This window comes from Bufo bufo, chromosome 7 (genome assembly GCF_905171765.1).
Source record: "Bufo bufo chromosome 7, aBufBuf1.1, whole genome shotgun sequence".
NCBI lineage: Eukaryota > Metazoa > Chordata > Amphibia > Anura > Bufonidae > Bufo > Bufo bufo.
The window spans coordinates 169110302-169124552 of NC_053395.1; the positions used below are offsets into that span (position 1 = coordinate 169110302).

The following is a 14251-nucleotide window of genomic DNA, read 5'->3' on the forward strand; positions in this document are numbered from 1 at the left end:
ACAGGAGAAGCGTTAATAAACAGCTTCTGTCTTCTCCTCATGGTTCCGGAGCTATCTTGATCCTACATTACCGGACGGTACCATCAAGCATTGATGGATCCAGAGAGATCCGGCAGGCTGTTCTCCGGCAGACAAGCCTACCGGATCTCTTGCCGCGTATGTGAAACTAGCCTAAAGAGTATTTGGATGGCAATAAAAATCAAGGAGTACTCATGGGCAGGTAGTGTGGAGCACGGTCACAGGTAACATGTTAAAAAATGTGCTTTACCTGCAAAACCTTGGTAACTCGCAGCAAAAGACCTATCTGTGTGAATACACCCTAAAAGTCTCACTGTGGCGTGTCTCATTGTAAGTAATTTTACAACAATTCAAAAAATGCTCATGTGATTAACCTTAAAACCTTTAGATAGTAAGGCTTCATTCACATCAGCGTTCAGCCTTTCCGTTCTCATGCTCCGCTTAGGAGCAGGAGAATGGAAAGGATGTATTCGGCACATAACTGAGCCGAACGGAACCTAAGCACCCCATAGACTATGATAGGGTTCGTTAGGTTTCCGCTCAGAAGATGATTTTGGAGCGGAAACATAAGTAGTAAATGAAGGACTTTTCTCTCCACTTCAAAAATCTTCCTCTGAGCGGAACCCTAACGGACCCCATTATAGTCTATGGGATCCTTCGCTTCCGTTCGGCTCAGTTATGTGCCGAGTCCATCCTTTCCGTTCTCCTGCAACGGAGCAGAAGAACAGAAACGCTGAACGCTGATGTGAACGAAGCCTAAAACAGACAGAACTGATTGACGATGCTCAGATTTACCCTGAGATAGACCAATAGCTAAATTAAACTGTAATCTACAAAGAACTCTTCATGCGGTCCACTCAAGCAGAGGCTCATGAGTGACGTCTAGCTGTGTGCTGAATGTTACACTTAAAAGTGCTACTCTGATGAGGCGAGGATACTTTACATCAGGGGTGCACTTAGATCTGGGGGCCGCACTGTCGCATTGCTCTATGTCAAGGGGCCGAAAAAAAATACAAAAAAAATAAAGTCGATCGGTGCTCGTTTGCATCGGCCTATTACACAGGCCAATGCAAAGTGAATGAGGAAGGAATGATTGCTACCACAGTCATTCCTCCCTCATTCATTTCAACTGATTATCGGCAGCACATCCCTGATTACACAGGATGATGTGCTGATGATTATCGTACATCTTTCATGCTGATGAAGGAAGCAAATCAGCCAACAAACAAGTGATTTCTCATTAATCGACTGATCGGCAGCATGATTATACAGGTCAGCTATCAGGAATGATATTGGTTTTTAGTAACTGGCCTGCAGAGTAATAGGGACTTAAGTGGTGACATTTCCTTCCATCCTGCCTCCTATTCATAAATGAGCACTCTCCTTCATTGGTTACTACCGTCTTCTGTCCCTCAGTCACAAGTTAGGCTGAGTTCACAACACAGTTTAGTAGTCCGTTCTTTTGATCAGTCAGAAGAGGAAAAAACAAAACAGGATCCTGTAAAAAAACGGATCCTGTTGCATCAGTTGGTGTCCGTTTGAGCCATTTCCATCGGAGATCCATTTTTTGGAAGGAAAAGAAAAAGTCCTTTTTGTCCGTCTAAATAAACTGATCTCAGACAGAAATGGCTGTAACAGATGCCAACTGATGCAACAAGTTCCGTTTCTTTACGGATTTCTCTTTTTTTTTTTCCTCTTCTTCTGACGGAAAGCTAAACGGTGATATGAACTCAGGGTTATATCTGTGTGATCGGTGCCCTGTAATATTAGCGGGGAAAGCACTCATTGGTTAATGACCATTTTTTGTATGTGACAGATAGTGCTGTTTAATATTTAATTAACTTTTTTGGGGGGGGGGGGGGAAACTACAAAACATCTTTTAAAAAGTCAGTTTTTCTTCTTTTCAAACTATCGCTCCTTCTTGAAATATGCAAACCGATACCAACGTAAATGATTAAATTCAGTTTCCTTTTTTGGCGCCATTATGGCGACGGTTTTGGATGACATGTTTTTTTTTTATTTTATTCATTTATTTGTATTTTATTTTATGTTTTTTTACTTATTTTTTTTATATATTTTGCCACATAATATGTTCTCCAAGAGGTCATTAAAAGATCTCTGGGGGACACCGACACTTTTTTCCTTTTTATTTTACTATATATTTTATTTTTATCATTTTTTTAAATATATTTTTGCCACATAATGTACACTGAATTTTTTTTTTGTATTTTGCGCTATTTCCACTGTAACTGAGGCATCCAAAGGAGCCCCATTTACAGGGGAAAACAGACCCTTGTGGGGACTTTCGACAAGGTAGAGCTGAACAGGGTCTGCTAAGACCTAGCAGCTCTGCTCTGCCATCGAGACACCCGGTGAACCGGGTGCAATATAGGAAGCAGCAAATAGAAGAAGCGGCATAACCACTATGCACCTATCTGAGGAGTAGGCAGAAGCAGTAATAAACAGCTTCCGTCTTCTCCTCGGGTCCTCCACTGTCACTGACAGCTGGGGGCCCAACCTGTTCCTGCTAGAGTCCAGGAACAGGTGGTTTAATCCAATGCTGTGTGGCACTTCTGTCATAAACACATCAGTCGTGTTTCTTTCCAGCATGACAAGGGCCGCATGCGGCCTGAGCACCCCTGCTTTAGATACAAACATCTGTGATGTCTAGGAAGGTTTAAAATATAAGCCAAAGAAAATCTAAGCTGTCTATTTTAGCAAAAATACTTCATGACATAAGTATTCTACAGCATTTTTCTTTGCATTGTGCCATTTCTTTGCTATTCCTTCTAGAAAGATATGAAAAAATTTACAACTGGGTGCTGCCACTTGTGGGCGGGGGTCTCTACACATTCTGGGGTACTGTTCAATCAATGCTGCCTGTGTAGGGACACATCCCTTTGACTAGGGTAATGGTAGCACCAAGCTGTCAATTTATTCATAAAATAAAAATAAATATCTTTAAAAAAAAGCACAACAATCATAATTCTGTGCTGCTCCATACCTGTTATTGCTCTTAGAAATGTGTAAATAATTGCCAACTGGGTGCTACCAGTTGGAGCGTAGGGACACACCCCATTGGCAAGGAAAAACGGTAACATCCAGTTGGCAATTTATACACATGCTTCTAGAAGGAATCATGGAGGAACAGCACAATACAGAGATCTAAGAAAGGATGCTCCAGAACTGTCTCACAAGTATTTAGTGGCGACTGGTCCTCTTCAAAGCTGTATGGTGTGAATGAACCTCTACGGACAGACCACTTAGTGTTGCTGATGTACTGGGAGAATGTGAGAGGTTAAGCCGCCCCATTTACTGTGTATCCAGCTGATATTGTTGGAGAACTGGAAGGTAGTTCATCATGGTATCTCTGGAGATATGTACTTACTTTGTGCATCACAATCCACACAATGCGAGTTTCCTGGTAGGTTGCGAATTGACTGTAGTGCTAAAGCCTCATTTTGGCTGGTGAGACGGGACTGAAAGAGCGAACAAGAAAAAAGGGGTCACACTACAGAGCAAAAGTATTCAGCTACGCCAACCTATGCCACGTGTAAGCAATTAGAGCGAAGGTACAAAAGAAAAAAAAAAATACATTCCAGGCACTTCAAAGCAGAGCGAAATCCGAATATTTAAAGGGAACCTGTCAGCACCTTTATGCTGCCCATACTAAAGGCAGAATAACGTAGAGACAGGTGGGTTGATTTCAGCGGTCTGTCATTTATAAGTTAAAAGTAAGTGGTTGCCGAGAACCACCATCACAATCATTGCAGATTAGGCATTTCTGTCACTATTTTATGCTGCCCTCCGTGAGGTCAGCTTAAAGTTGATGACAGGTTCCCTTTAATTAACAGAAGATCCCATTGATGTGATGCACAGCGCTCAAAAGATGCTGAAGCCTGACCCCTCAAGACGAGCGGGTTCTCACTTTTATTATATAATACATATAGTAGGACTCTAAGGCACACACTACTTCATTTTTCCAGGTCTCCTGTCCTCTGGTGTGCGACCTCACATTATTAAATGGCCTTAACCCAAGAAAACCAAGTAGCCAAGGATACTTTCAGACTTACGTGTTTGCAAAAACGCTTCCGTTACTGATAATACAACCATCTGCATTCGGATCCGGTTGTATTATCTTTAACATAGCCAAGACGGATCTGTCATGAACACCACTGAAAGTCAATGGGGGACGGATCAGTTTTCTATTGTGTCAAATAGTGTCAGAGTTAAACGGATCCGTCCCCATTGACTAGCATTGTGGGTCATGCCGGATTTTGCTCTGCATCCCATGACGTAAAGAAAACCGCAGCTTGCTGCAGTTTGCTCTCCAGTATGGGAACGCAACCAAACGGAACGGAATGCATTTTGGAGCATTCCGTTCAATTACATTTTGCCCCCATTGACAATGAATGGGGACAAAATGGAAGCGTTTTACTCCGGTATTGAGATCCTATGACTGATCTCAATACCGTAAAAGAGAAACGCTAGTGTAAAAGTAGACTAACCGGTGAACTCTCTCAAGTAGTATCTGTGGTGATCGTAGGTGTTTTGGTACATATCTGGCACGGCATTGCTTCTCTTTTGTGATAGGGAAATGGATACTCACCTTATTCTTGCTACTTTCACATGACTGTAGACTGGCAAGGATTTGGCTCTCTATGGCCTGTACCCAGGCATCCCTTTCTTCATAACTAGTAGCTTCAAAATGCCAACTTTGGCCAGTAAGAGACACAATGATGAACTCAAAGTTTTCCTCTTGTTCTGAAACAAAAGAACAGGGAGATTTTAGTCAATGGAAACTTATTCCGATAACACACGCTGAGCTTGGCACCTACCCACAGTCCAGAGCTGCCACTCACCTTTACAGCCAAACAATAAGGGTTTTGTAAAGATGAAGACTTTGCATTTCAATATGTATTTTATTTGTTTTTCTGCTTTTTTATCGTTTAATCAAAACATACACATTATGTGTGATTGTACAGCATGTAAAAGACGCACATTGAAAGATATCTGTCTAATCAGAAGCAATATAAGCAGTTAGCAGAGTGTAGCATCTTCAGTAATTGTACACGGCAGACTATTCAGAACTATATTGTACATTGTTTAGATTGCCAAAATTATCACTGTAAAGTCAGGTTCATATTGTTAAAATCCTAGGTAAAATTCATTAAAACTGCACCCTCAACAGGTAGCCCTGGACGAGCCTAGCAGAACCTAAGGGCTGAAGCAAATGACTACATGCTATCAGTTTTTTATCCCACAGATAGCACACTGACCCACTCATTTCTATGAGGCCATGAACTCATCCATTTTTCAAGGGTTTATGTGCTGACTAATCTCGCAGCAGGTGCCATTCATATCTGCATTTGTAATTATATTGCACCACCACTACAATGTAGACAGTGTGCAGATGAACACGGAAGAGAACGCAGCTCTTGCACTACTTCAAACAGCTGACCAGCGGGGGGTGCCGAGAGTCTGACCTACACCAATATGAAATTGATGACCTATCCTGAGGATAGGTTATCAATTTCAGGAGACTGGAACATCCCTTTGTCTTAAAGGGCATCTGTCAGCAGGTTTGTCCCTATGACACTGGCTGACCTGTTTCATGTGCACTTGGCAGCTGAAGGCATCTGTGTTGGTCCCATGTTCATATGTGCCCTCAATGCTGAGAAAAATAATGTTTTAATATATGCAAATGAGCCTCTAGGAACAATGGGGGCGTTGTTCTCTCTCTGCCGCACCCTCTGCATTTTAATTGACAGGGCCAAACAGTGAAAACATCATCACGCCTGCTGGCCCTGACTTCTCCAAAAAGCAATCAAAGTGCAGAGGGCGCTGCAGAGAGAGCAGCGCCTCTAGGTGTAATGGCAACGCCCCCGTTGCTCCTAGAGGCTCATTTGCATATATTAAAACATTTTTCTCAGCAATGCAGACACATATGAACATGGGACAAACACAGATGCCTTCAGCTGCCCAGCGCACAGGAAACAGGTCAGCCAGTTTCATAGCTACAAATCTGCTGACAGATGCCCTTTAGAGTGGCATTCCCATCACAGACAATGGGGGCATATTGCTAGGATACGCCCCCATTGTCTGATAGGTGCGGGTGGTGAGGGCACACTGCGCATGCGCAGCCACCCTCCATTTCTATGGGGCGGCTGAAAATAGCCAAGAGCTGGCTCGGCTATTTCCATCGGCCCCACAGAAATGAAAGGGAGCTGTGGCCGCGCAAGCGCAGTGTGCTCTCATTCACTTGCATTGCGAGAGTGATTGGCGGTGGCTGATCCCCGGGGTCCTCCAGCCACCACTCTCCCCGCTCCGTTTTTGACATAGGTGCAGATCCCAGAGGGGAAAACCGCACCTATCAGACAATGGGGGGGGGGGGGGGGGGGGGGGGGGAAATACCCCTTTAAAGAGGAGCTGTCACCTCCACTGCAGTCAGACACTAGCAGCACTAATCAGATAGGATCAGACTGTGCACAGACACTACCCCCCCGCAAATGGTAACACCCAATGGACCTCTAGAAGGAATAACAGGCCTGCAACGGTCTGATAATGATGACCCATCCTGAGGACAGGTCATCAATATCAGGAAACTAAAAGTATGACTGTGAGAGAAACACAAGGCTCATGTTTTCTGATGGTCAGAAGGACTCTGAAGAAGCTGAACTCTGCTAGAACGGGGATGTTTGGGAGGCATAGATCTATGGGAGAATTGCATTTATAATTCCACACAAGTGATACTTTACTTTCGAAAGAGCATATTCCCCTACTGAGATAATACTGCATTGATATAACAAGCCTCTAAAGAGCGACTTATCATATTCTTATAATGTACACTGCGGCAGGCACGGTACATTATCTAATACATAGACACAAACACAATATCTCGTGGACGACCACTCTGTAATACATTATAACGCAACAGGTAATATGCACACCGCATAGGAACATCCACCTAGAAAACATTCATTGCAAACAGAAGACGCTTTGATTCGCCTACATGTGGGGCACACATGACGTACTGGGCGCACAAGTCACAAGTTCATCATACATGGTACCCAAGTCGGCACTAACAATACACTGTCTTACATACATGCAGCACTTTAAGCAAAGAATGAAACTGTCCTACTTGGCGTAGACAATTCTCCCCCAAAAACAACACAGTTTTCACAAGACGTGTCCACCTCCGTCTCTGCTGACCATTTAGCAGCAAAATCTATCGCTGTCCTGTAAAGATACAGGAACATCCTGGCTGCAGGGTTTTACCCCCTGAAATTATCAATGAAGGAGATGGATGTGGGAAATCACATCTATCCCAAATAGGGATCTTTCAGTTCTACATATTTAGATTTTATCTTCAGAGGTTTTGTTTTATTTATTTTTTATGTTTATATATATGCCAGTTTACATGATTTTTGTAAGGAAGAAAGCATACAACAAAATGTTAAACAATATCAAACGAAGATCTGCTGTAATTTTCAATAAAAATTTCAATAAAAAATATTGTTAAACAAAATAGGTTTTAAATACTGTCTCTTCATTTTCCAAACATGGCAAAGGGAAGCAGTCACACTGATCATGGTGTGCAATCTGCAGGCAGCATGTTATAGAGCAAGAAGAGATGAGCAGATTGATATATAGGTTTTGCAGGAAAAGATTCACCAACATTTGGTACATTTTTGTATACGTTAACTGTGTGACAAAAACATAATTTAAACACAGCCTTAGGCCTCATGCACACGACCGTTTTTCGCACCCGACCCATTCACTTCAATGAGGCTGCAAAAGATGCGGACAGCACTCCGTGTGCTGTCCGCATCCGTTGCTCCATTCGGAGTCCACGCAAAAAAAATATAGCATGTCCTATTCTTGTCCGTTTTGCGGTCTACAATGGGCTGCCCGTTCAGTTCTGCATATCGCGGAAGGCACACTGGCAGCTTCCGTTTTTTGCGGACCGCAAAAAAAACGGCACGGTCGTGTGCATGTAGCCTTATGCAGTTAAATCCCTGCCCTTTCTACGCTTAGCAGTTCAACAGGCAATCCTATCAGTGACTGACAGGCTTATTGTGCACCGATTGATAGCTGTCAATCAATCAGTAAGACCGCCCACTAGACCCTTAAAGAGGACCTTTCACTAGAATAAAACATCTAAACTAACTATACAGACATGTAGAGCGGCGCCCAGGGATCCCCCTGCACTTACTATTATACCTGGGCGCAGCTCCGTTCTCTGGTTATAGCCTCCGGTATCTTCATAGTTAGGCTCTACCCAGGGGAACCTGCCGGCGTCTCATTCTCCCATGCTGGAGGACTGGCCAATCGCAGCGCTCAGCTCATAGCCTGAGAGAAAAAGAAGCCTCAGGCTATGAGCTGAGCGCTGCGATTATGAAGATACCGGAGGCTATAACGGGAGAACGGAGCGGCGCCCAGGTATAACAGTAAGTGCAGGGAGATCCCTGGGCGCCGCTCTCCATGTCTGTATAGTTAGTTTAGATGTTTTATTCTAGTGAAAGGTCCTCTTCAAGCACAAAAAGAACAGGGATTTTTACGGAATAAAAGTTATACTCAGTTTTATCCTGCAAACCTATTTATCAATCTGCTCAGCTCCTCCTGCTCTATTACATGCTATCCACCGATAGGACTACATCTACAACGTGACAGATTCCCTTTAACCCCTTAAGGACCGGGTAATTTTTCACCTTAAAGGAAACCTGTCACCAGGATTTTGGGTATAGAGCTGAGGACATGGGTTGCTAGATGTGTGCTAGCACATCTGCAATACCCAGTCCCCATAGCTCTGTGTGCTTTTATTGTGTAAAAAACCCGATTTGATACATACGCAAATTAACCTGAGGTAAGTCCTTTCCCTGACTCATCTCACGTACAGGACTCATCTCAGGTTAATTTGCATATGTATTTAATCTTTTTTTTTTACACAATAAAAGCACACAGAGCTATGGGGACTGGGTATTGCGGATGTGCTAGCGGCCATCTAGAAACCCATGTCCTCAGCTCAGGAAAAGCTCAGATTCTTGTCTACAAATGCTCGCAGTTTAGGGAATAAGATCAATGAACTTGAGGCTATAATGGCATCTGAGAATATAGATGTAGTGGCTGTTACTGAGACGTGGTTCAAGGGGAGTAATGACTGGGATATAACAATACCAGGGTTCTCTCTATACAGGAAAGACAGAGAAGGCAAGAAGGGGGAGGGGTGGCCCTGTATGTGAAAGATAGCATAAAATCTAATTTGATACAAGTTAGCGAGAACAATTTAGAGTCAGTTTGGGTTACCTTGCAGCTTGATAATCATAAGGTAACTCGTGTAGGTGTGATATATAGACCACCTAGCCAAGTTAAAGAATTAGATGATCTACTAGTTGAGGAAATAGCTAAAATGACATTGAAGGGGGAAGTTATCATTATGGGAGACTTCAATCTTCCAGATGTAAACTGGAAAACCAAAATAGCTAGTTCTGCCAGGAGTACAGATAATCTAAATTCCCTACTGGGATTATCTCTACAGCAAGTAGTTGAGGAGCCAACCCGGAAGGAGGCCATTTTAGATTTAGTGTTCACAAATGGGAATTTGGTATATGATATTACTGTAGGGGAAAGCTTGGGATCTAGTGATCACCAGTCAGTGTGGTTTACTATAAGTACAGTGACTGAGTCACACCACACAAAAACAAAAGTTTTAGATTTTAGAAAAACTGAGACTTTTCTAAAATTAGATTAGTGGTATACGAGTCCCTATCAGATTGGAACAGTTTCATTAGAGTCCAGGAGAAATGGGACTACTTAAAAGTGGCACTATTGAAGGCAACAGAAAATTGCATTAGGCTTGTCAGTAAAAGCAAAAAAAGGAAGAGACCACTGTGGTACTCAGCAGAAGTGGCCAAAATCATTAAAAACAAAAAGATAGCATTTAGGAAATATAAAAATAAAAAAAAACGAGGATGACAGGCAAATTTATAAGATTAGGCAGAGAGAGGCCAAACAAGTTATAAGAGCTTCTAAAGCACAGGCAGAAAAGAAATTAGCTCAGTCAGGGGAAAAAAGGCGATAAGGCATTCTTCAGATACATAAATGAAAAAAGGAAACTAAAACAAGGAATTACCAAATTAAAAACAAAAGAAGGAAGGTATATAGAAGAAGATAAAGAACTAGCTGACTGCCTCAATGAATACTTTTGTTCAGTTTTAACAAAGGAAAATGAAGGAAAAGGACCTCTTTTAGGAAAGAAGACTAATGAACCTTTTGATGCATGTGTCTTTACAGAGGAAGAGGTTCTAAGTCAGCTGTCTAAAATTAATACAAATAAGTCACAGGGGCCTGATCGGATACACCCAAAGCTATTAAAAGAGCTCAGCGGTGAACTAGCAAAACCATTAACAGATTTATTTAACCAATCACTGGCAACAGGAGTCGTCCCAGAGGATTGGAAATTAGCAAATGTTGTGCCCATTCACAAGAAAGGTAGTAGGTAGGAATCGGGCAACTATAGGCCAGTAAGCCTGACATCAATAGTGGGGAAATTAATGGAAACCATACTTAAGGAGAGAATTGTGGAACATCTAAAATCCCATGGATTGAAAGATGAAAAACAGCATGGGTTTACTTCAGGGAGATCATGTCAAACTAATCTTATTGATTTTTTTTGATTGGGTGACTAAAATAATAGATGGCGGAGGTGCACTAGACATCGCTCATCTAGACTTTAGTAAGGTTTTTGATACTGTCCCACATAGAAGGCTTATCAATAAATTGCAGTCTTTGGGCTTGGACTCCTAGATTGTTGAGTGGATTAGGCAGTGTCTGAGGGACAGGCAACAGAGGGTTGTAGTCAATGGAGTATATTCAGACCAAGGTCTTGTTAACAGTGGGGTACCTCAGGGATCTGTTCTGGGACCCATATTGTTTAATATCTTTATCAGCGAAATTGCAGAAGGCCTCGATGGTAAGGTGTGTCTTTTTGCTGATGACACAAAGATTTGGAACAGGGTTGATGTTCCTGGAAAAGGATTTAGGAAAACTAGATGAATGGTCAAAAATCTGGCAACTAAAATTTAATGTTGATAAGTGCAAGATAATGCACCTGGGGCGTAAAAACCCAAGAGCAGAATATAAAATCAGTGATACAGTCCTAACCTCAGTATCTGAGGAAAGGGATTTAGGGGTCATTATTTCAGAAGACTTAAAGGTAGGCAGACAATGTCAGAAAGCAGCAGGAAATGCTAGCAAAATGATTGGGTGTATAGGGAGAGGAATTACCAGTAGAAAGAGGGATGTGCTCATGCCGCTCTACAGAGCAGTAGTGAGACCTCATTTGGAGTATTGTGCTCAGTACTGGAGACCATGGGCCAGATTTATCATTACTCTGACAGCTCACTCCACTTTCACATATGGCTAAAGTCAGTTTTAGCCAAGTCAGATTTATGATCGGCCCTTTAAGACTGTAATAAATGTGGTTTGATGGTAGCAGTTTATCCGTCAGTAAGCAGCTTTACAAAAGTCGCACATCTTTACGAAAAAATCGCACGTTCTTATGAAAAAGTCACATGTTCTATTAAAAAGTTTCATAAGATAAGCATGGTCCTCACTGGAGTGAAATTGCGACTTTTTTGCGACTTTTTAAATAGTCTCAATAGTAAATCTGTCTAGAGATTTATTTACATAAGAAAACACGCCCACTTTTAGAAAACTGGCGAGCATAGTGCAGAGCAGAAAAAAGTCGCAAATTTGTGCGCAGTTTTAGCGTTTGGGACTTTTTCACTCCATTATTCTGACCTGAGCTAATGATAAATCTGGCCCCATATCTCCAGAAGGATATTGATACTTTGGAGAGAGTTCAGAGAAGAGCTACTAAACTGGTACATGGATTGCAGGATAAAACTTACCAGGAAAGATTAAAGGACCTTAACATGTATAGCTTGGAAGAAAGACGAGACAGAGGGGATATGATAGAAACTTTTAATTACATAAAGGGAATCAACAAGGTAAAAGAGGAGAGAATATTTAAAAGAAGAAAAACTGCTACAAGAGGACATAGTTTTAAATTAGAGGGGCAAAGGTTTAAAAGTAATATCAGGAAGTATTACTTTACTGAGAGAGTAGTGGATGCATGGAATAGCCTTCCTGCAGAAGTGGTAGCTGCAAATACAGTGAAGGAGTTTAAGCATGCATGGGATAGGCATAAGGCCATCCTTCATATAAGATAGGGCCAGGGGCTATCCATAGTATTCAGTATATTGGGCAGACTAGATGGGCCAAATGGTTCTTATCTGCCGACACATTCTATGTTTCTATACACAAAAACCGCGGTCACGTTCCCTTTAAGGACCAGACAGATTTTTGCAAATCTGACATGTGTCACTTTATGTGGTGATAACTTTAAAACGCTTTTACTTATCCAGGCCATTCTGAGAATGTTACATCGTCACATATTGTACTTCATGACAGTGGTAAATTTGAATCAAAATATTTCATTTTTATTTATAAAAAAAATAATAAATGTACCAAAAATTTGGTAAAATTCGCAACTTTATAAATTTCTATTTCTCTGCTTTTAAAACAGATACCTCATATAATAGTTATTACAGTACTTTACATTTCCCATATGTCTACTTCATGTTTGGATCATTTTGTGAATGCCATTTTATTTTTTGGGGACGTTAGAAGGCTTAGAAGCAAATCTTGAAATTTTTCATAAAATTTCGAAAACCCACTTTTTAACCCCTTAAGGACCTAGGACGTACCGGTACGCCCTATTTCCCGAGTCCTTAAGGACCTAGGACGTACCGGTACGCCCTATTTCCCGAGTCCTTAAGGACCGAGGACGTACCGGTACGTCCTGACTTAAAATCTGTATTCCGGCGCCCCAGGGGTTAATTGGAACGGGATTTCGGCTGAAATCATTCAGCCGGCATCCCGTAACAATGCAGGGGGGGGGTCATTTGACCCCCCCGTATCGGCGATCGCAGCAAACCGCAGGTCAATTCAGACCTGCGGTTTGCTGCGCTTTTTGCAGTTTCGCGGGGATCAGAAACTTTAGAGTGGCTAAAATCATTATTTTTCACCCCCCCCTGCACCCCTGCACGATTTTATGCCGGAGGGTGGTGCGGGGGGGGTGTCGCAGGCGGTGGGGGCGTTGCGGGAGGCGGGCGGTGCGGCAGGCGGGATCGCGATCCCCCGCCCGCCTCCCCATGAACGATCGTTGGCTTCTAGTGGGTATACCAGGGTGCCAGCACATTGCTGGCACCCTGGTATAAACGGCTGACATCTGTGCAGATGTCAGCCGTTTAACCCTTTCCATACCGCAGTCCGTACGGACCGCTGTATGGAAAAAGTTAACTGTCATCGGTCAGGGAGCTCCCTCCCTCTCCATCGGGGGGCTGCTGTGGCTTTGCAGCCCCCCGATGGAGAGGGAGAGGGCCCCCAGAGAGCCCCCCTCAGCCCCGTGCTTACCCTTCCCCGTCTGCGAAGTTCTGAGCAGACGGGGAGGGTTCCCATGGCAACAGGACGCCTGCTCAGGCGTCCTGCTGTCCATGGTGCTGAACAGATCTATGCTAAAAGCACAGATCTGTTCAGTGTAAGTAAAATACAGTACAGAACAATATATATTGTTCTGTACTGTATTATACAGACACCAGACCCACTGGATCTTCAAGAACCAAGTGGGTCTGGGTCACAAAAATGTAAAAAAAAGTGAAAAAAGTTAAGATAAAAAAAAAACATTTATCACTGAATAAAAATTAAAAAAATAAAATAAACTACACATATTAGGTATCGCCGCGTCCGTAACGACCTGATCTATAAAATGGTCATGTTACTTTCCCCGCACGGTGAACGCCATAAAAATAAAAAAATAAAAACTATGAGAAAATTGAAATTTTGCCCACCTTACTTCCCAAAAAAAGTAATAAAAGTGATCAAAAAAGTCGCATGTACGCCAAAATAGTACCAATCAAACCGTCATCTCATCCCGCAAAAAATGAGACCCTACTCAAGATAATCGCCCAAAAGCTGAAAAAACTATGGCTCTTAGACTATGGAGACACTAAAACATGATTTTTTTTTTTTCAAAAATGAACTCATTCTGTAAAACTTACATAAATAAAAAAAAAGTATACATATTAGGTATCGCCGCGTCCGTATCGACCGGCTCTATAAAAATATCACATGACCTAACCCCTCAGATGACCACCGTAAAAAAATAAAA

At 42.4% G+C, this 14251-nt stretch overlaps 1 protein-coding gene across 2 annotated transcripts in view; it reads right to left on the reverse strand.

Annotated features, from left to right (window-relative positions):
• Nucleotides 1-14251, reverse strand: part of AGAP1 (ArfGAP with GTPase domain, ankyrin repeat and PH domain 1) — a 405970-nt gene that overhangs the window by 37395 nt on the left and 354324 nt on the right. For both annotated transcript variants that reach the window (XM_040441790.1, XM_040441789.1), the window contains exons 14-15: nucleotides 4628-4782; nucleotides 3407-3497 (exon numbers count right to left, since the gene is read on the reverse strand). In XM_040441790.1, the coding sequence (XP_040297724.1) occupies nucleotides 3407-3497; nucleotides 4628-4782 (246 nt within the window). The remainder of the gene's footprint in view (nucleotides 1-3406; nucleotides 3498-4627; nucleotides 4783-14251) is intronic.